General features: G+C 25.6%; 2 protein-coding genes across 8 annotated transcripts; one reads left to right on the top strand and one right to left on the bottom strand.

The window, feature by feature from the left end:
• The first annotated feature begins 288 nt into the window (after positions 1 to 288).
• Positions 289 to 5,173, top strand: LOC127291413 (integrator complex subunit 2). Its single transcript, XM_051320541.1, has 5 exons — positions 289 to 716; positions 1,177 to 3,269; positions 3,515 to 3,719; positions 3,950 to 4,256; positions 4,408 to 5,173. Exons 1-5 carry the CDS (start codon positions 433 to 435, stop codon positions 4,858 to 4,860), a joined length of 3,342 nt encoding a protein of 1,113 aa, XP_051176498.1. The 5' UTR covers positions 289 to 432; the 3' UTR covers positions 4,861 to 5,173.
• Positions 5,174 to 9,699: 4,526 nt separating this feature from the next.
• On the bottom strand, positions 9,700 to 19,907 carry LOC127291467 (retinal-specific phospholipid-transporting ATPase ABCA4-like). 7 transcript variants are annotated; one of them, XM_051320628.1, is made up of 27 exons: positions 19,829 to 19,907; positions 19,303 to 19,714; positions 19,105 to 19,199; positions 18,640 to 19,011; positions 18,245 to 18,549; positions 17,914 to 18,072; positions 17,228 to 17,468; positions 16,937 to 17,104; positions 16,606 to 16,793; positions 16,326 to 16,490; positions 16,141 to 16,249; positions 15,879 to 16,033; positions 15,612 to 15,773; positions 15,451 to 15,522; positions 15,229 to 15,367; positions 14,890 to 15,127; positions 14,556 to 14,715; positions 14,269 to 14,479; positions 13,576 to 14,100; positions 13,169 to 13,294; positions 12,852 to 13,076; positions 12,404 to 12,676; positions 11,880 to 12,169; positions 11,577 to 11,724; positions 11,145 to 11,355; positions 10,840 to 11,053; positions 9,700 to 10,601 (listed from the first exon to the last, which is right to left on the bottom strand). In XM_051320628.1, exons 4-27 carry the CDS (start codon positions 18,953 to 18,955, stop codon positions 10,446 to 10,448), a joined length of 4,956 nt encoding a protein of 1,651 aa, XP_051176585.1. In that variant the 5' UTR covers positions 18,956 to 19,011; positions 19,105 to 19,199; positions 19,303 to 19,714; positions 19,829 to 19,907; the 3' UTR covers positions 9,700 to 10,445. The 7 variants fall into 7 exon arrangements, with proteins under 7 accessions (XP_051176585.1, XP_051176584.1, XP_051176586.1 ...); XM_051320627.1 differs by having other exon boundaries at positions 18,640 to 18,999; XM_051320629.1 differs by having other exon boundaries at positions 18,640 to 18,999; positions 19,385 to 19,714.
• Positions 19,908 to 19,929: the final 22 nt, after the last annotated feature.

The following is a 19,929-nucleotide window of genomic DNA, read 5'->3' as shown; positions in this document are numbered from 1 at the left end:
AAATTCTCTTATTTAAAGTTAGATAATTCTAATTATCTTTTTTATATACTAAGATGTATGACGGGTTGCATGAAATATACATAACCTATTTATAATCAATTCTTAATCATAAACTAAACTTATGTTATGTATATTTCATTTAAAAAAAAATCCTTATCTTTATAATCAATCATTTTAATAATGATTTCAAAAAAAATTTTTTTTTAATGATGTAAAATTTAAAAGAAATTAAAATTAACTTTCAAATTTGCCGCCAGAGGCAGCACCTCTCAGAGAAGTAAAATTCAATATGGCCGCGGCCACGATAGAAAATAAAACGTCAACTTGGATATTATTAGCGGTATAAAAGAAAACTTGTGTTAATTAAAATTTTAGTTCTTCAGTTTTTTTTTTTTTTTTGTTTTTTTTAGTAAACAAGTAAAAAAAGAAAAAATGATAACTCCGTCTCCAGTTATTCCGCGTGTTTTTTCCGCTATTCAAAATGTAAATACAAAAGAATTAGCAATGTGCTCAGAGAAAGAGGTACGACCAATTTTACCATGCTTGGTTAGAATGAGTTTAATTTCACCACTTGATATAACAAAAGAATGTGTCGAAGCAAGAAAAGAAATTTTGACAATTCTTTCAGCAATTGAATCAGTCAATTCAATAGTTGGTTTACTGTCAATTGACTTCCATGGTTTGGAAATTGATGTTCGAAAAGAGCAACAATTAAGGTATGATTTTGTAAACAGTAGAATAGAAACAAATGATTACTATCGTTATTGTTTAAAAGTTCTATATTTATTTAAATTCGAAAAAGTTAACTTAAAGTATCAAATTATTTTATATTTTGCTTAAATGAATTTTAATTATTTTCTATTATTACCAAAGTCATTAAAAAAATTAATATCCTACCATTAATTATATTAAATAAAATACATAATAACAAATGATTATTTTTATATTAATAAACATTTTTTTCTGAATATTAAATTTTTCTTTTACTAAAATTAAATAATTTAATGAAATAGAGAAAAAAAAATAGCAAATCGTTAATAAAATACAAACTAAACTCTTCTTTCTAAATTTATTTTATTTTTGTTATCATAATTTTAAGTAATTTAAATTTTCTAATAATTAAAAAAATTCGATTATCAATTTTTAAACTTAAAAAAAAAAAAATTTTTCTTTTAGGCAAAAAATAGGAAACAGTCAATGTGACAGTATTCTAGCACAATCACTTCAAAGTGGACTGGCTCTTGAATTTGAAAGAAGTGAAGCATCACGACGTATTCGTCTTGTATTGAGTGAAATTCTCTTTATTTCGTCACAAATTCGTGAACAACAAAAAAATGAGGACTTTCAAATAAAACAATCCGATCTATTTGACAATGCTGTTTATATGGAAGAAATAAGTTACGTTATTTGCATTGCACTCGCTGAATTACCCGATCTTCTATCGATTCCCGTTATTTGTGAAACTCTTCTTCACGTGAAACATGGTCCCGAAATAATTTGTTGGGTTGTTGCAAACAGTCCCGATAGTTTTACCGAAGTTTGTACACATCTCATTGTGAATGGCGAACGACAAGAGGAATCAAATCTTGGAAGTATTCGAACGCAAGCATTGACAATGCTCTGTCGAATGAATCCCAGTCAAGCACTCGCCGTTCGTGCAAAATGCGTTGAACTCTGTCGAATGCCAGCACTTGCAATCACTCTCAGTCTTGAAAACGAATCAATAAGCAATTCACCATATCAAAGTGATATGGTTGCATTTGTCTCTGGTCTATTGCTCGGCAATGATCAACAAGTGAGAAATTGGATTGCCATGTTCATTAGAAATGGTCAAAAACGAAAATGGGAATCACACACTGCTCTACAATCATTACGCGAGGAATTATTGAGAAGACTGCAAAATATTGTTTCACACAGTTCAGATTCACAATTAGCCGAATCTCATGTTGTTCAAGCGAGTGCACTTTTACGACTCTATTGCGCTCTTCGTGGAATTGGTGGAATTAAATTTCAAGACGATGAAATTTCAATGATCGTTAAACTATTAACATCACATCCACCACCATCACCAGCTGGTGTACGATTTGTTTCTCTAGGATTATGTATGTTAATCGCATGTCCCTCGCTAATAAGTCACACAAATTTAGAGAAAAAAAGCATCGAATGGGTCCAATGGCTAGTACGTGAGGAAGCATATTTTGAAAGTGCAAGTGGCGTGTCAGCGAGTTTTGGCGAAATGCTCCTACTTATGGCCATTCATTTTCACAGTAATCAATTATCGGCAATATGTGAATTAGTTTGCGCAACACTTGGAATGAAAATTCCAATAAGACCAAATAATCTCACGCGAATGAAACAAATTTTCATGCAAGAAATATTCACCGAGCAAGTTGTTACAGCACATGCAGTTAAAGTTCCCGTGACTGCAAATCTTAATGCCAATATTCCTGGCTTTCTTCCCGTTCATTGTATTCATCAATTACTCAAATCACGAGCATTCGCCAAACACAAGGTACCAATTAAAAAATGGATTTATCGTCAAATTTGCGACAGTGTACCACCTTTACATCCAGTTTTACCAGCGCTTGTTGAAGTTTATGTGAATTCAATTTTAGTAATCAATAATAAAGCATCGGATCATACGAATAAACCAATTACCGAAGACGAAATTCGTAAAGTATTTCAAAATAGTGTTTTTGGGGCAAATTTTGATTCGAAAAAAAGTGTCATGAGCATCGTTGAAATGGAAACTGATTATATGGATGTTGATACATCGAAACCATCATTAACGTCACAATTATTATTTTTATACTATCTACTGCTATACGAAGATGTGAGATTATCAAATATGCATCATTTTATATCGCAAGGAAAAAAAGTCAAATCATATTCAACTGATTTTTTGTCTGAACTACCAATTAAATATCTTTTGCAACAAGTGCAAAGAGATCAAATAAGTTACGCTGGACTTTTTTCACCTCTTTTGCGACTATTAGCAACACATTTTCCACATTTATCATTGGTGGATGATTGGTTGGATGATGATATGATTAATATAAATTCAGTAACATCGAATCAAGAGAAATTGACAATTAATGATGCCTCAATTATCGAGGCATTTGGACATATAAAGACATGTCCCTCGAGAACTGGACGATTATTGCGACAACTTTTATCAATGAAACCTTCCGATATTTGGCCCCACGCTTCAATTATTATTCATTACTTCAAAGCAATTCTCGATGAAAAAGTGCCTAGGTATATTCAAGGTGAGAAATCGTCATAAAATTATTTACACCGAATTTAAAAATTAAAAGTCTCAATTTTCAAAATGTAATTAATTAATTAATTAATTAATTAATCACAAATAAATTTCAATCAAGCTGAATTTTCATCTCCTGATATTGTTATTTATTTATTGCAAATTTAAACAATTTAATATTTTATAATTTCATTATTAATTTGTATATTTAATCATATAATAAATATTTAATTATTGAAATTAAATTTTCAGAATTATATAAACAAGTGTGGCTGAGATTAAATACAGTTTTGCCGAGATGTTTATGGGTTTTGTCGATAAATGCTCTACTAATAGAAAATTCAACAGTGAAAAATGTTTTTTTGACACAAGAAAATATTGTCCTGGATCCATTACAAGTTTTAAGATGTGATACGAGAGTTTTTCGATGCGCACCAGTTCTGTCAGTGATTCTTCGGTAAGTAATGAAAATTATCATTTTCAAGATAATATATATACTACAGTCCACAACATTTATGAACATCGATTAGAAAACAAATTATTTTTTAAGAAAGAAAATTATAAAAAAAAATTTATCTTTGAGACGAAAATTCATAGAATTTTTCATTTAAAAAAATATTTCTTTTAAAATAGTTAAATAAAAATAAATAATAAATTAAAAAAAATTTGAAATTATTTAATTTTCAGAATTCTGCAAGCGACTCTGGCAGCATCGAGATCACAACTTTCGAGGCATATGCAGGACCGACCGCTGACAGAAAAAATAGGTCAATTAACAAGTGAAGCTGAACGGGAAGATTTGAGAACGGCTTTGGTTGCCGGTCAAGAAAGTGCAGCTGTTCAAATTCTCTTAGAGGCATGTTTAGAAACAGAAGAAGATCGAATTATTCCAGGGCAAATGTGGTCTCTACGAGAAATAAGAAGTGTCATTTGTTCCTATTTACATCAAATTTTCATAGCCGATCCATCATTAGCGAAATTAGTTCATTTTCAAGTAGGTATTTTCAATTATTTAAAAAATTCAATTTTTAAAGAATAATTTTGAAATCAATTAAAATTCATCTAATCGAGAAATAATGAAATTAAAATTTGTAACTAAAAAAATGTAATTTTTTTTTTTTTTTTTTTTGCTATCAATATTTTAGGGTTATCCAAGAGAACTTTTACCAATCACAGTTTCTGGAATTCCATCAATGCATATTTGCTTGGATTGGATCCCGGAATTACTTTCGCAACCAGAACCCGAGAAACAAGTATTTGCTGTTGATTTAGCTTCGCATTTGGCTGTTCAATATGCACTTCCAAAAGCATTGAGTGTTTCGCGATTGGCAATTAATACCTTGATTACTTTATTGGGAGTTTTACCAGCCAAGGACAGAGTTGTTCTTTTTATGCCTGTATTGTCAGCATTAACTCGCATTTGTTTGGCATTCCCGCCATTAGCCGAGGATACGACGGGTTTGTTACTTCAATTGGGACGTGTTAGTTCTGCACAAGCAGCATTGGGAGATAAATCTGCCGAGATATTGTGTCAAGAAGTTAATGCAACATTCTCATCTCTATTGCAGAAGGCGATATTGCAATCGAGAGTATATTGAGTATTGTTTGTAAATTTTTTTGTAAATAAAAATTCATTGTATCAAAAAGAATACAATAATCAAGAATGAAGAAAATAAAAACCTAATTTATTTCTACGTTTAAATAAAAATTCATGTTTGGGGACAGTTTATAATTAAATTTCTTTTTTTTTTTTTTATCTCACGAGTTTGAAATTAAATAAGGAATTTTGTTATTTTTATTATAAAAGAAATTAAATAATTGTTTCTTTTTAAAAAAAAATTGTTATTTTTTTTTAGAATATAATCACGTAATTTAAGTATCAACTAGTCTGTTACGAATTTGAAAATAAATTGTGTAAATAAATAAAATTAGTGTTTTTGTTTCTAATAATATTTTTTAAGATTGCAACATTTCAAGAGACAGCTATTATTTTGAAAATACAAAAAAAAAAATTAAATTTAAAACTGAAAACACACCTTTTTGTTAAGGCAGAAATTCACAAATTGCCTTTATCCTGATATGATAAAAAACCCTCTGTTTATCTGAAAATATTTACAATTAAACTTGCTGTAAAAATTAAGCAACTAAACTTTTTTTGACAGACCTTACTTTTTATTTTATTGATTTTACTTACGATTATTCACTAAATTCTTTCTATACTTTAAACACTAAAACTCTAAAACTTTCACTGTCTTCAAAAATCTCAAGTCAATTTTCACAAAAATTTTAAACCGAATTGCGATTAAAGAAAAATATTGCAATACTAAAGCTGTAAATGAAGGACAAGAACATTCGCGTCTTCAAAAAAAGATTTTTCATTTTATCATAAAATTAATAATAGATAAAAATCATAATTTAATTATCAATTATAATTAAGCTAAAAAATATTCAATCTTGTGTATAAGATAAGAGAATGTTTTCAATCCCCCCTCCCCCCCCAAAAATACATATAGAACAATTAATATCAAATCAATACAATTTCATTAGAGAATACAAATAAATTGTATGTGGAAGTATAAGGAGGAAAATCCCATAGTGACAAAGTGAATAAAAAATATTAAAAACCAATCATTCGAAAATAATTGGCTCTTAATAAAAGAGAAAATTGCACAGTACCTTTTACCTGAAAGAAAAATATTGTTAATATCCTGCACTAATTTGATTATTCTTTCACTATAGACTTGTTACTTATTTTATATTTTTATAGACTTTTACATTTTATAAACATTTATTTATTATTTTTCAATTAATAGACAGTGAATGATAAAAAGTGAAAAAATCTTAATAATTAAATTACAAAAATGTAATATACTAAAATTAAATTCATAATGTACATAATTGAAAATAAAAAATATATTTCATAATTTTTCTTGGTCTCTAAAAGAAACGAATTTCTATAATAAAAGAAAAATTTATATTTAAAGTTCTTAATTAATAATTTCATAATTATTAAAAGTTATTAAAAATATTCTACAATTATTAAAAAATTATATTTGAATAAAAAATAAACTTAAATTCTTAAATTTCAATTAGTGATATATTGTCCGTGAGTACCAAGAAAAATAAAATCCTAACACTAAGAAACATATTAAATAACATGAATTCACTTTCTAATTGAAAAAATATATTATTCAAAATATTTAATTTAATTAATAGTAATTAATTATTATTAACTGATTAATAATAATTAATTAATACCTATTTAATTTCAATTAGTTGTCACTAGGAAATTTTCAAAAAAAATGTTACAACTTGCCTCCGCCACAATACTAGAGACAAGAGGGACTTACCAATCGCGGATTATCTACGTCGACGCGATATGATTCGTTGTTCCTATTTCCTCAGAACCTGTCAGCGAAGAACGGGGAAGTCACCTCTCAATATGCCTCAGTTGAAAATCAAAAATTCACAATAAGAATTCTTCCCAATGATCCAAACAAATCTTGCAGCGATAAATGCACTCACAAATCTTCGGTATGAAAACTCCAATTCCTCATACATCACATAGAACACTACTAAACCCTAAAACAAAAATTTAATTAATATATTATTAAAATGAATGATTTCTCATTAAAAGAATAAATTCAGAAAATTTATAAAACAATTTAGGTTAAATTTAATCAAATTTTTACTACTTTTTTTAAAAGAAAGATACGTACTTTAAAATACAACTTTTTTAATTTAATTATTTTCCATCAATTTCTTTTAATTATTTAATTTAATTACTAGTCTTAGTGGCACCAAGTAAAAAAATTTAACTAACAATAATAATAAAAAAGTTTAATAAACTATTTTTAAAAAAAAACTAATTATACAATAATAAATCCTATATAATTTTAGTAATCAATTAAAATACTGATGCAAAAAAAACACATCAAGATCAGCAACTATAATTATTTGAGTCATTTAAATATTATAGAAATTAATGGTTCAAATACATGTTTTTGATGCAAATACAAATTATTTGATTCAAGTAAATAAATATTTGTTGTAATTGTTAAAATTTTTACGTTTTTTTAATATCCTAATCCTAAATTGTATTTTAGAAAAAAAATTTAACTATTTTAAAAAGAAAACTTTATAAATTATAGATTAAATTATTCATTAAATTTAAATCACCTGACACCCATTATTTTTCTTTAGAAAAAAAAGTTAACAGTTAAAAATAATATTACAATGTAAATATCAACCAGTTAATTATCATTTGATATCAAAATTTATATATTTAAAAACCTATTTTATTAAATTAATACTCACAATTCTAATGAATTTTCTTCACCAAAGATGACCCCAGTCGTAGTATGATAATTTTCAAACCATTTTTCTCCGGAGATCCCTCCTCTAGGTTAGATTACAAATTTTAATAAATTTTGAAAATAACTTTTTGCAAGGAGACCGGATATGAAATGAATTGAATTTATCTTCTTGCTATAGGGACTGGATTCTCCACCAAGTATATGGCGAGCTGAAAAAAGAGAACAAAAAAAATCTCAAAATAATGAAAGAAAAAATCAACACATTTTTATCGCCGACATTTTATAACAAATTTTATTGTTATGAATGGCAAATTAGCATGGTAACAAACTTTATCAACAAGAGCCCTAACCTATAAATACCATTTACTATATTATAATCATCTGATAAAACTACAACACATTTCTTTAAATATGAGAATTTCCAAGAAATTTTTCTAATTTTTCACTTTAGAGAACATGTGCTACAAATGGAGAAAAATGTTATTCCAACAAACGAAGAATACGTTGAACATTGTCGATGATTCACTACCTAATTGTATTCTTTTTATAAAATATGATATCACTCTAATGAAGTAATAGCCAAGACAAAAAGATTTATCAAGAAACTTACCATTTTTTAGCAGAAAAATGTACAAAATAAGAGGCGACGCCATCAACATAGCAAAATTTTCGTCAAGAAAATTACATGAAGAAATGAAATGCTCTGGTTGGTCAAATACAATAATGGCGGTAAAGTTAAAATATTTTTCCCTGACCTCTACCGTCCATATACAAAACTTACAAATTAATTCCCTGCATTATCGATTAGAATACGTATTCTTATTCGTCGTTTCAAATAAGCGGGAAAATTTTAAAAAAAATTTAATTCACTCATTTATTAAGATCATAAAAAATTTCAAATATCTCATAATAAATAAAAGAAAATTAATTTTATTCCATTATTTAATACATTAAAAATGAAAAAGTTGATAAATAAAAGGAAGTTAAATTAATTTCATAATTTTCCATAGAGGAAATTTTAAATATTATTGTAAATCAATTAATTATTATTATTATTTTTATTATAAATTTTTATTGTAGGAAAAAAATTACCCATTATCTTAATTACTAACTAAATATTAATCTTTATTGCCATTTAAACACTGTTACTATTTTTCAGAAAATACCTACTTAACCTCAAATTCTTTTTTTTTAAATAAAGCAAAGAACAAAACCATTTTAGTTCAGTGAAAAAAACCAACATTGTTTTTTTTTAGAAATTATATCGTCTCGAGAAACAACTGAGACAAAAATATTTTCAAGAAACTTACCATTTTTAGGAGAAAAATGCCAGCGACATCAACTTTGTACAGGTTGCGACAGGAAGAGAATGAGTAAAGGCATGTGTGCTCTGATTGGCTGAGTGCATTATTAGCGGGAAATTGAAATCTTCGATGCTACCATCTTACGTCAGTTATAGAATTTTTTTTCATCTTACCGACTGGAATTCTCATTCCAATTGGTCATCTACAATAAACAGGTAAAATATTTGAATTTAAAAAAATATCAGATAATAAAATTTTTATTTACTACTAATGGTGAAATATTTAAAAAAATTAATCTCACGTTAAAAAATAAAATTAATGTTGATTTATATAAACTTTTGAAAAAGGGAATTTTTATTCAATTATTTTACAAGTAAATAGTTAATAAATCAAGAATTTGATAAAAACAAAATTTTTTTTTGAAACTTTACCAATGGCTATAATGCAATATTTTTAAATAGCGCTAGAATAACATAACAATAAAATTCTCAAAAAGCCATTTTATATTAATTAAAGTAATGTTTAATTAATAGATAATTAATTTAAAATTTATTAAATTTAATCTTCACTTAATAATTAATTAATTAAACATAATTTCCAGTTTAAATTAATTAAGTTAGATTATTAAATTATTAATAGGGATAAGTTTTTCTTTCTTTTATAAAAAATTTGTTTAATTATAAGACAAAAATATTTGTATAATTTTCCCTTTATACAAAGTGGTGATATTTACTACATTATGTACTAAAATATAAAAATGTATTACATTATTTTATAATTTATCAAAGACAGTGGTATATGATAAATATTAAAGCCATTAAAAACTACAATACCGTGCTTATATTAATTACAAAAGTTTTCGATATTAATTCACACTTATAAAGATAGTAAATATTATTTAACCCTTTTTTCAAATTTTTTGAATTTGCTATACTTTTTCTCTTTATTTCTATTCATTCTTTTTTTTTATCTCTCTTTCATTGTTTCTCATTCTCTCTTTCTATCAAACTTCAACTTTGATTTTTTATTTATGAAAACTATACAATTTTTTTTTTTTTTTGAAACGAAATTACAATAACTGAAATGTAGAGTATTGTTTCAAAATTTTCAAATTAGTATATATGAAGAATGATTATTAAAAAAAATTATATTTGTTCGATAAATGAGTAATTATGATTTAATGGATATTTCTCTATATCCTTTTTTCAGTATAAAAACACTTATTCTTACAACAAAATAAGAAATATATTATATAAATATCTATATACATATTTCGAATTCTAGTTCCGTATTTAGATTAACAAAATTTTTTAATTAATTTTAACAAATTTTTAAATTTCCTAGAAATTTACAAAAATACAATTATAGAAAGTTTGTTCATTATAAATTTTGATAAATATGTAACAAAATTAAATAAAAGAGAATACATAAACAATTTATGATAAAAAGACGGATATATTTTTTTTATACAAAATATTTAAGTAGAGGATTTTTTATCTTCTAGTTTTAAAGCTTATACCTTTTCGATTTTTATCAATTTTGTTAATATAACAGTAATACTGTTTAACCCCTAGCGAATTGTAAAAATAATTGTTCCAAAGTTGCTGATAATACTGTGAAATCTTCTATGCATTCGTACGTCTCTTTGAGGACTTCCATAAAATGATACATTGTTTTCCACGTTGTCTTTGAATTGGTAACGTGATACGTTATATAGCCCTGAAAATGATTAAAATTTTTTTTTACTTAACAGTCAATGAATTATTTTACTTAATTATTAATTTTTAAAAATAAAAATAATTTAAATACATATTTTACGATTTTTTTTTTTTTTGAAATATATCAAATCCATGATTGCATAAATAAATGTAAAATTAAATAAAATATAAATTATAATAACAGAAAACTTTTTTTTTTTAATTTTAAATTTAAAGGGGAAATAATTTTTATTACTTACTACATGTTCATCGCGAAGTTCACATTCAAGTGAACTTTCCAAATAACTTTTTATTTTTTCCACATCGTTATTACTTCTTTCTGGATTTAATTTTAAATTTATATCATATCCAGCACCAAAACGTTGTTTTAATTGTTGACTTTGACCAACACAAACGAATTGACCTTTTACCATAATGACTAGTCGATTACAAAGAGCTTCACATTCTTCCATACTAAAAACAAAAATTAATAAAATGTTATTTTATTATTTATTTTTTATCTATTTTTATTTTATTTAATTAAAAGTTTTTTTTTTAATTTCACCTATGAGACGTAAGAATAATTGATTGCCCTGCCAATTGACAAGACTTTATCACATGCCAAAGAGATCTACGAGCTGCTGGATCAACTCCCGTTGTTGGTTCATCCAATAAAACAAGATTTGGATTACCAATAAGAGCAATTGCAATATTTAAACGTCGTTTGTTTCCTCCACTATATGCACTACTTGGTTGAGCTGCACAAAGATTTAAATCTAAAAACAAAATAATCATTCTCTTAGTCTTCATGAATAAAATATTAATTGAATCTCTTAAAAAAATACACCCACACACATAAGAATTATTAAAAATCAAAAATTGAAAAAAAAAAAACTTAGAAATTGAGAACATTAACACAAAAACATAAGAAATCGAGAAAATAAACTGTACATAGAAATAAAAAAAAATAATAATAATAATTCATGTGTATTCTTACTTAGTCTATTGATCCACTTTTCGACTTCTAAGGTCACTTGTCTTTTAGGAACTCCTCGAAGTAGCGCGAAGAGTTTTAAATGATCTCTAGCATTCAATGAAGCTATCAGCGCTGAAGTTTGTGGACAATATCCCATTTGTGCAAGATACTAAATACAGGAAAAAAATATATTACTGAACCTTTTAAATATTTAGTTATTAAAATTAAATTTTTCAAAAATTAAATATTTACATTATTTTAATTTTTAAATTATATAAAAGTTAAGTAAATATTGCAATTGATTTTTAAAAAAACACTGAATACCTCTTTTCTGTTACTGTAAATTTCATTTTTGCTTAAATACATGACGCCACTATTTGGAAATTCTTCGCCTGTTAACATTCTGAAAGTCGTACTTTTTCCAGCACCATTTACACCTAATAATCCAAAACATTCACTTCTTTTAACGGAAAAATTGATTTCTTTGACGGCCGGTAAAAGACCGTAAAATTTACTTAATTCATAAACTAAGTAAATAGCATCATTATCGGATTCAGAATTTTCTAGACTCGAATTCATCTTCTCCATACTGCCTTGTATTTTTGCAGGATCACCTAAAAAAATTAATATTAAAACAATTTAAATTAAAATTAAAATTATATTAAACATTTATATAAAAAATAAATTAGATAAAATTTAGATACATAGAAATTATTTTTAAAAGAAACATTTAAATTTAGAATAATTAAATAAATTTATGTGAATATTTTTGATATTCTACTAGAATATCAAATTAAGTTTTATTCTAAAAAAAAATTGAATTACTGAATTTTTATCCTTAAACTTACTCTGCGTTTTTAATTTACTGAGTTCAAAAGCGACTGATAATTTTTCTTTCTTCACTTGATCATCCATATCATCGATCTTGCTTTTTGGCTGATTTCTTTGAATTTTCATTAATATTAAAGGAATTATTTTGTGCTCAAGCAATCCAAGAATTGTAAAGTAAAAAATCGGAGTTAAACTCATATATAGCACACTTTCGGCAAGATTTATGTCGTCATTAAAATCGGGAAAATATGGTAAGGACTTTTCACATTTTCCATCGTGACAATTGAGACCTAAAAATTGAAGCAAAATAATATATTATTACAATATTAAAAAAAAAATTGAATAGTTCATTTATTTAAGTATTATAAATTAATAAAACTATTTTTTAGTTTAAAAAAAAAGAATCCTTTAAAATTGCAATAAACAGATACTAAATTATAATTTGAAATAAATTTTTTTCCTTACCACAACATTTGCTTTGCAACATACAAGCAATATCTAAAAATTGTGGTGGCGCTCGACGACATTGAGCATTGTGACCTGCCGTCTCAAAGAAACTGAGCTGACCATGGAAGAAACTTATGTATGGAATCATTAAGAAAATTTTCTTTTGCATTCCTCGTAAAACTTCAATAAATTTCATTTCCTTTATGTTTAACATCAGTATATGAAGAATTAATTCCATTGCAACTGAAAATGTAAAACAATTATTTTTTTTCATTATTTTTACAATTACAGAATTTAATTTTGCTATATTAATGAAATATTTCTTTTTAACTCACTAGCTCCAAGTGGCAAAAGACTCAACATTGTTATAACAGTACTCGTTGATTTCTTTAGAAAACTGAATATGTAAACAACCGGCAAAGTATTGAAAGCAAACAATACGAGTAATAATACCATTATCGCTGAAAAATCAAATTTCATTAGTTTTCAATTTTAGATATATATAATTTATGAGTTATTAATTTTTTATTTTAATAATGACAAATTGTTAAAAGAAAATTTAATCTATTTTAATATTTTTCATTGAATAATAAAATATAAACAATATTCAATTAAAACAATATTAAAATTGATTGAAAATTTTTTATTAAACATTTTAGAAATAAAAACTGGTTTAAAATATTTTAGAATATTTACTAATTTCTATTTTAATTAATAATAATTAAGAAATTTAATACTTTACACATTTCTGTTGCGTGGAACATTCGAATATCAAAAATGCAATCAATAGCATAGAATCCAATTAAAATTAAAATAATGGACACAGAAAAGATGATGAAATCAAAGAGAAATAATGTTCCCCAATATAACCAACTTGGAATTCCCGTCATTCTTTGAAGTTGTTTCACTCCAAGAGACGATTCTCTGAGGGGATGAATAACGAACAATGCAATGGTTGGATATAGAAAGGCAGTTAAAAGTAAAACTCTGCCAAATACATCGTCTTGTGTATTAGCAAGATCATTGAGTTTATACAAATTTGGGAATTTTTGACTCCAAACATTAATCTCATAATTGTCATCATTGGTTATAGCTTTCAAAAGGGTATTTGTCAAAAGATTAACTGATATTGGAATACTATATGATGCGGATATTGAATAGAAAGCATTCATATTAACTCTTTTTTGTGCATCCATTCGAATAGACGCGGAAGCAATTAAATTATTTCGATAAGACGCCAAGTCCTTTGATGCCAAATCAAGCATCGCTGAAAAATTATTCACAATTTATTAAAAAAAAAAAATTTTTTTTTGATTTTTTTTTCCAAACATTTTTTGATTAATTTGAGTTTTATAATTTCTAGTTTTCTCAATTGAATTTAAATTAGAATATATTAATTTTTTATTCTTTAATATTAGAATCGTAATTTATTTACCTTGTGAAATATTAGTAGTACCAACATCGATTGGTTCGCCGTTAAATTGTTCGACAATTTTTTTATAGACACTTCCAAAGGGTTCATCGCTCGTGAAAAAACTTTGAGGATATCGATATTTATCGAGTCTTAAAGGAATCGCCGGTGAAGTATCGCGAAGAGCATTAAAATCGAGTCCTATCAAAAACACACTGATCAATGGAATTAAGACCTAGAAAAAAAAGAGAAACCAAATTAAAAATTATTATACAAAAAAAAATATCGAATTTTATTTATTTTTTACATACGATCAACCAAAATGTCAGAATATTCTTATAGGTATAGGTGAGCTTTTTTGATAAGAGAGCCATTGCTGATTGCAAAAGAAGATTGCGTCCAGTTACTTTTGAAATTTCGTCCACATGAGGTAAGCAAGAATCGACTTCGTCCTCGTCTTCTTTTGTTGCTCTTAAATTAAATTCAAATATTTAAATTCTTTATTTTAAATTAATAATTAATTATTTACTCATAAATTATATTATAAAATAAATTCAATTCCATCATTTTCAAAATTAAAAAAATTATTTTTTTTCTAATATAAAAAAATTATTGGAAAAATTCCTTCTATTTAATATAACATACTTGAGAAAAACTTGTTCTAATGTTATAAGCGAGACACTTATTCCATTTACACCGAGTTCTGTTTTCCTTTCTTCAATTTTATCCAAATCTTGTGGCAATTCATTTGTATATGGAACATTGAAAACCAATTTACCGCCATCTAAATTTATTAATTTACTTTCTCTACTAAATTGACTTTTTATTTTCTCAAAATCATATTCTTTTTCCGTTGACAGTGTCACTTCAATATTTCCTTGACCTAAAATTTAAAAAATTTATTTAATATACCAGAGTGGCTGCAATATTTTATTTTTAAAATTCTCTGATTGGAAAATATTTTAATTTTCGAAAAAAAATTACCGTAAAGTTTTTTGAGAAACATTGGAGATCCATAACTCTTTAATCGTCCTAAATGAATTATCGCAGTTCTATCTCCAAGAATATCTGCTTCTTCCATATTATGCGTACTGATAATAATTGTCTTCTGTCCCCTCATTTTCTATAATAAAAAATAATATTATTTATTCTAATTTATCATTTTTCATTGTTTTAATAAAACTGTTTTTTTTTTTATTTCCTTACCAACAAAATGTCCCACGTATCTCTTCTACTCTCGGGATCCATTCCAGACGTTGGCTCGTCTAATATTAGAGTCTAGAGAAATTTAATTAAAATATTTTAGTTTAGAAAATTTAAATTAAATTTTAAACAATGATGAAAAATAATAATAATAAAAGATTTACAGAAGCATCGCCAATTATTGCCATTCCAAGGCAAACTCTTCGTTTTTGACCTCCAGAAAGTTTTGCTGGCACTACGTCTCTTTTTGGTTGTAATTTTAATTTAGTTAATAAAATATTCACTTCTGTTTTCACTTCACTTTTCGTTTTATTTTTATTTTTTAACTGAAACAGCAGTAATGTAAATTAAGTATTCATTCTGAATTTTTTATTTTTTTAATTAAAAAAATTTAATAGGGAAGAAAGTTAATATATTTTAAAAAATCTCACCAAGCCAAAAAACTCGATTTGTTCGAAAACATTCAAATCCGGGAAAAGCATATCTTCTTGAGGACATAGACCCAAATCGCTTATAATATCGTCCATTTCATCGCTAGCTTTTTTCCCATTTATCAAAACCATTCCCTCCGTAGGACTTAACAAACCTAATTATAAATAATTATAATAATAAATAACCTAATTAATAATTATTAATTAATATTGATTAATTTTTAATATTTTGAAATTATTTTAGTTATAAATAAAAAAAAACCTGTTAAAATAGACATCATTGTTGTTTTTCCTGCTCCATTATGACCCAACAAAGCTGTTATTTGTCCTTTATAAAAATCAATTGAAATTCCACGAAGTGCCTGATGTTTCTAAAAATAATAAAATTTTTATTAGAAAAACAATGATTATTTTTATAAAAATTTATCATTTTTTTTTAATACTTACTGCACGACTTAACCAATTTGTATGATATGATTTCTTTAAATTTCGAATTTGAATTCCAGGCCTAAAAGCATCTTTTGGAACTGGTTCAAAGGGCTTTCCTTCCATATTATTATAATCACAATCATACAATTCTTCCTCTGATGAAACTTTATTGATTTTCGATCGCTGTAATTTTAATTTAAAAATGTTTAATTTCAAACTTTAATACGTATAATTATGATTTTTATCAATTTAATTAAAGTTTTTTTTTGAAAAAAAGTATCTATAGTAAAATAATTACCATTAGAAAGAAAAGTGGATGTTTTGAAACCCCATATTTGCCGGGAAAAACGGAATAAGCGTACAATGTGAAAAAAAAATGAATCACAATTCCTAATACTGAAAGTAGAAGCATTCCTCCCAAACTTCCAACAGCCGGATAATCATCGTCTCCAACGAGAAATAAATTATGGAATTGAACTCCTGTCACTGAAAATAATAAACATTTATAAAATTACTAAAAAAAAAAGAAATTAAAATTTTTATCGTCTCTAAATTCTGATACTAAAATAATACAATAATAAAAACAAAAATATAATTAAATTAATATGTAAACATATTTTTATACATACATCTTTTTTCATAAACACTTATTTCCTGAAACATTCGAAATAACAAATAATTTGGAAAAATAATTCCCAAATATGGTATCAATCCAAAAACGCTGCTTTTAACGATAAATCTTTGTAGCATTGACGATCCAACATAAATTGCCAGAATACCGGAGATCATAAAGAGGGCTGAAAAAAAATAATTTGACGTTAAATTAAACAATTATTAATTAACATACAAATTTAATATTTTAATAATTCAATTTAATTAGAAATTGTAAATAAAATAGAAAATTAATTTTCAAATTTTACATTTTGAAAAATATGAAGCAATATGCATTCCATAAGCTAAAAGATGAGTCACTTGAACGAGTAGCAATACAGCGACAATAAAAACGTTTCCATAATTTAAATATGGCTCAACATCCGATACAAAAGCATTTGTAAATAATATTAAAAGCGGAGTGATGTAAAGAATGCTAAATATCACACCGCTCAAGAGCCAACTTAGTAAATTCTGATAATTCTTAACGCCATTCATTGACATCAGGATCTGCAAAAAAAAAAAAAAAAATGTAAACACAAAATTAACTTAAATTAATAAAATATAAATTAATTTAAAATACTGAATATAAAAAAAAAATTTAATTTACAAATGCTATTGAAATATTTTAAAGAAATTTTAACTGTTGAAATACTTAAATTTGAACAGTGACAAAAAACCAGTTTTTTACCTGATCGAACGTCATTTTGTTTGTGCATAATAAATGTAATTTTTAAATATAAATAAAACTTGTTGTTTTTTGTGCAAAAAGAATTTTTTTAACATTTATTGTTACTTTAACATCTATTGTTATCATTCAAAAAAAAATTTTATTTTTTCAGTAATTACTATAGTATTTAAATTTACAAAAATTTTCAATAACTCAAAAGTTTTATAAAAAAAAAAAAAAATGAATTATAATTTTGAAATAATTGAATAAATTAATTGAACTAACGTTAACGCCGATGAATTTCTCATTTGCAGCATAAGTGGCTTCAATGCACAGAGGAATTAAAAATGCCATAACCGCAGTCAATGCGTACATTGTTCTTATCATTTCGTCATTAGAATCCACTTCAATGTGAGGGAGATCAGGTATTTGTTGTAGAGATATCTGCAAAAATATTTGTATAAAGAATCATCATTTTATTAAAAATTATTAAATCACATACATATTTTTAAACTGAATTAAAATAATTAAATAAAACTAAGTAAATAAGAATAAATTCAACTATTTATGAAAAAAAAAGAAAATCAAATTTTCTTGAAATTATTACAATACTTACAGTGGCATTGTATGGAGAATTTGGTGCTTTTTGTCTTAAAAAGCTCTCATCAAGACACATTTGCACTTGAACAAACGGAAATGTACTGACATAAGCATTATATCCAGTGATCATGTCAATTGGTGTTGTGTATGGAAATCTTGGAATCATTGGTGATTTAATCGTATATTGAAGATTTTTTGATGTTGCATTAAATTCATTTGGATTTTTAAAAACAACAGCCAAAATTGTTCTCGTCTTATCTTCAATTGTCTTTAAAGCAACTTCTTTCAGTAATTCACCCTCCGTTAAGAAGCCCACAACATCTGTTGAATGTAAAAAAAAAAAACAATTGTCATTTAACTTTATTCACAAAAGTTATAATTTCATTGATAAAATATTTCTCAATTACTTACTGTCTGAAGGAAGCCCAAGACACAATCTAGTTTCACTCATTAATTCATCAACAAAACTATTATTAGGTAAAAAATAAATAAAATTTGCAGTCATATCAATGGTACTAAATGCTTCTTCTTTTATTATGACATCATAATGGGTAATATTTTCCACACGTACAGGTGCAGTTGCTGACAAATCTCTTGTAAGTTGAGTAAGTGCAAACAATGCAAAAGGAAGGCATATTTGCACAAAGAGTCCAGCTTTCCAATGTCTCTTACGAACAATTAAATTCTTCCACATAAGAAGTGAAAAAGTCCCTCGTTTATTAGCCATGATATCAATTTCACATACACTCCAATTTTAATTGAATATTTAATCTGAAAAAAAATCTATAACTATGATATAATTACCCTTGAAAGTTGAAAACAACAAAGTATAAAGCTATGTTAATAAATAATTAGAAAATGAAACTATTTCCTTACCTTTACGCTTATCGAGTTATAAATATCGTGACACATGAGACTGTATTGAATTCATAGAAATTAATATCGGACGATAACGAGCCATTATATTACGTCTGCGATAAAAAAAAAGTCAATTAAAAAATAAAAAAAAAAAATGCAAAATAGAAAAAAATTAGTAATAACAGTGAAAAAAAAAAAATAAAAATTTCTACTCACATATCCAAAAGTCTTTGTTTGACAAAACTTTGATATCATACAATAATTAAATGATTAATCAAGATGTTGATATTATAATTACATATGTTGAGAATTTTCTTTCTTTCACGTTATTCATTATACTCGAAAAATATTAATCCTTACGGAAGGTAGATATATAACTGATAAAGCTGATAAACTTATCAATTGCATTTGTATACTTAAATTGCACTCACATTCGTTTTTTAGTGCATTTCCGATTTAAAAAAAAAATGTAAAAGTTCAAATGTCGTCACATTATTTTGATTACGACAACAAAACTACATTCTTTCCGTAAAACACATTTTGCACTGAACAAAAACAATCGAACTTTTGTCCATGATGATTTCGCACACGTTATTAACTTGAGGGTTTATCAACCCTTAAAAATAACCTAAAACAGAATTAAAACAATTCAAATTATAATCAAGAATAAATACCAATTTATACATTATTTGATGACATAATTGAGTGAATATTTTATTTTAATATATATCATTTTATTTACCTAGTAAAATTATTTAAAAGTCATGAATAACGTGAAAAGTGAACAGATTTATTTAAAGGCGATGTCAATAGCAGACGCCCTATAACTATATATACTGTTAT

Source organism: Leptopilina boulardi, unplaced genomic scaffold (assembly GCF_019393585.1).
Source record: "Leptopilina boulardi isolate dan_hultmark-lab unplaced genomic scaffold, ZJU_Lbou_2.1 LbouV2_137, whole genome shotgun sequence".
Lineage (NCBI taxonomy): Eukaryota > Metazoa > Arthropoda > Insecta > Hymenoptera > Figitidae > Leptopilina > Leptopilina boulardi.
Note: the sequence above shows the minus strand (reverse complement) of the source record. Positions and strands in the feature narration are given on the sequence as shown.

Excerpts from the sequence above, each read along its gene's own strand:
- LOC127291413 (XM_051320541.1), top strand. The coding sequence starts at position 433 with ATGATAACTCCGTCTCCAGTTATTCCGCGTGTTTTTTCCGCTATTCAA. Across the intron at positions 3,270-3,514 it reads AGTGCCTAGGTATATTCAAG|AATTATATAAACAAGTGTGG; the intron begins GTGAGAAATCGT and ends TTAAATTTTCAG. Across the intron at positions 3,720-3,949 it reads GTTCTGTCAGTGATTCTTCG|AATTCTGCAAGCGACTCTGG; the intron begins GTAAGTAATGAA and ends TTTAATTTTCAG.
- LOC127291467 (XM_051320628.1), bottom strand. The coding sequence starts at position 18,955 with ATGGCTAATAAACGAGGGACTTTTTCACTTCTTATGTGGAAGAATTTA. Across the intron at positions 18,073-18,244 it reads ATTCTCCATACAATGCCACT|ATATCTCTACAACAAATACC; the intron begins GTAAGTATTGTA and ends ATATTTTTGCAG. Across the intron at positions 10,602-10,839 it reads AACTTCGCGATGAACATGTA|GGCTATATAACGTATCACGT; the intron begins GTAAGTAATAAA and ends AATCATTTTCAG.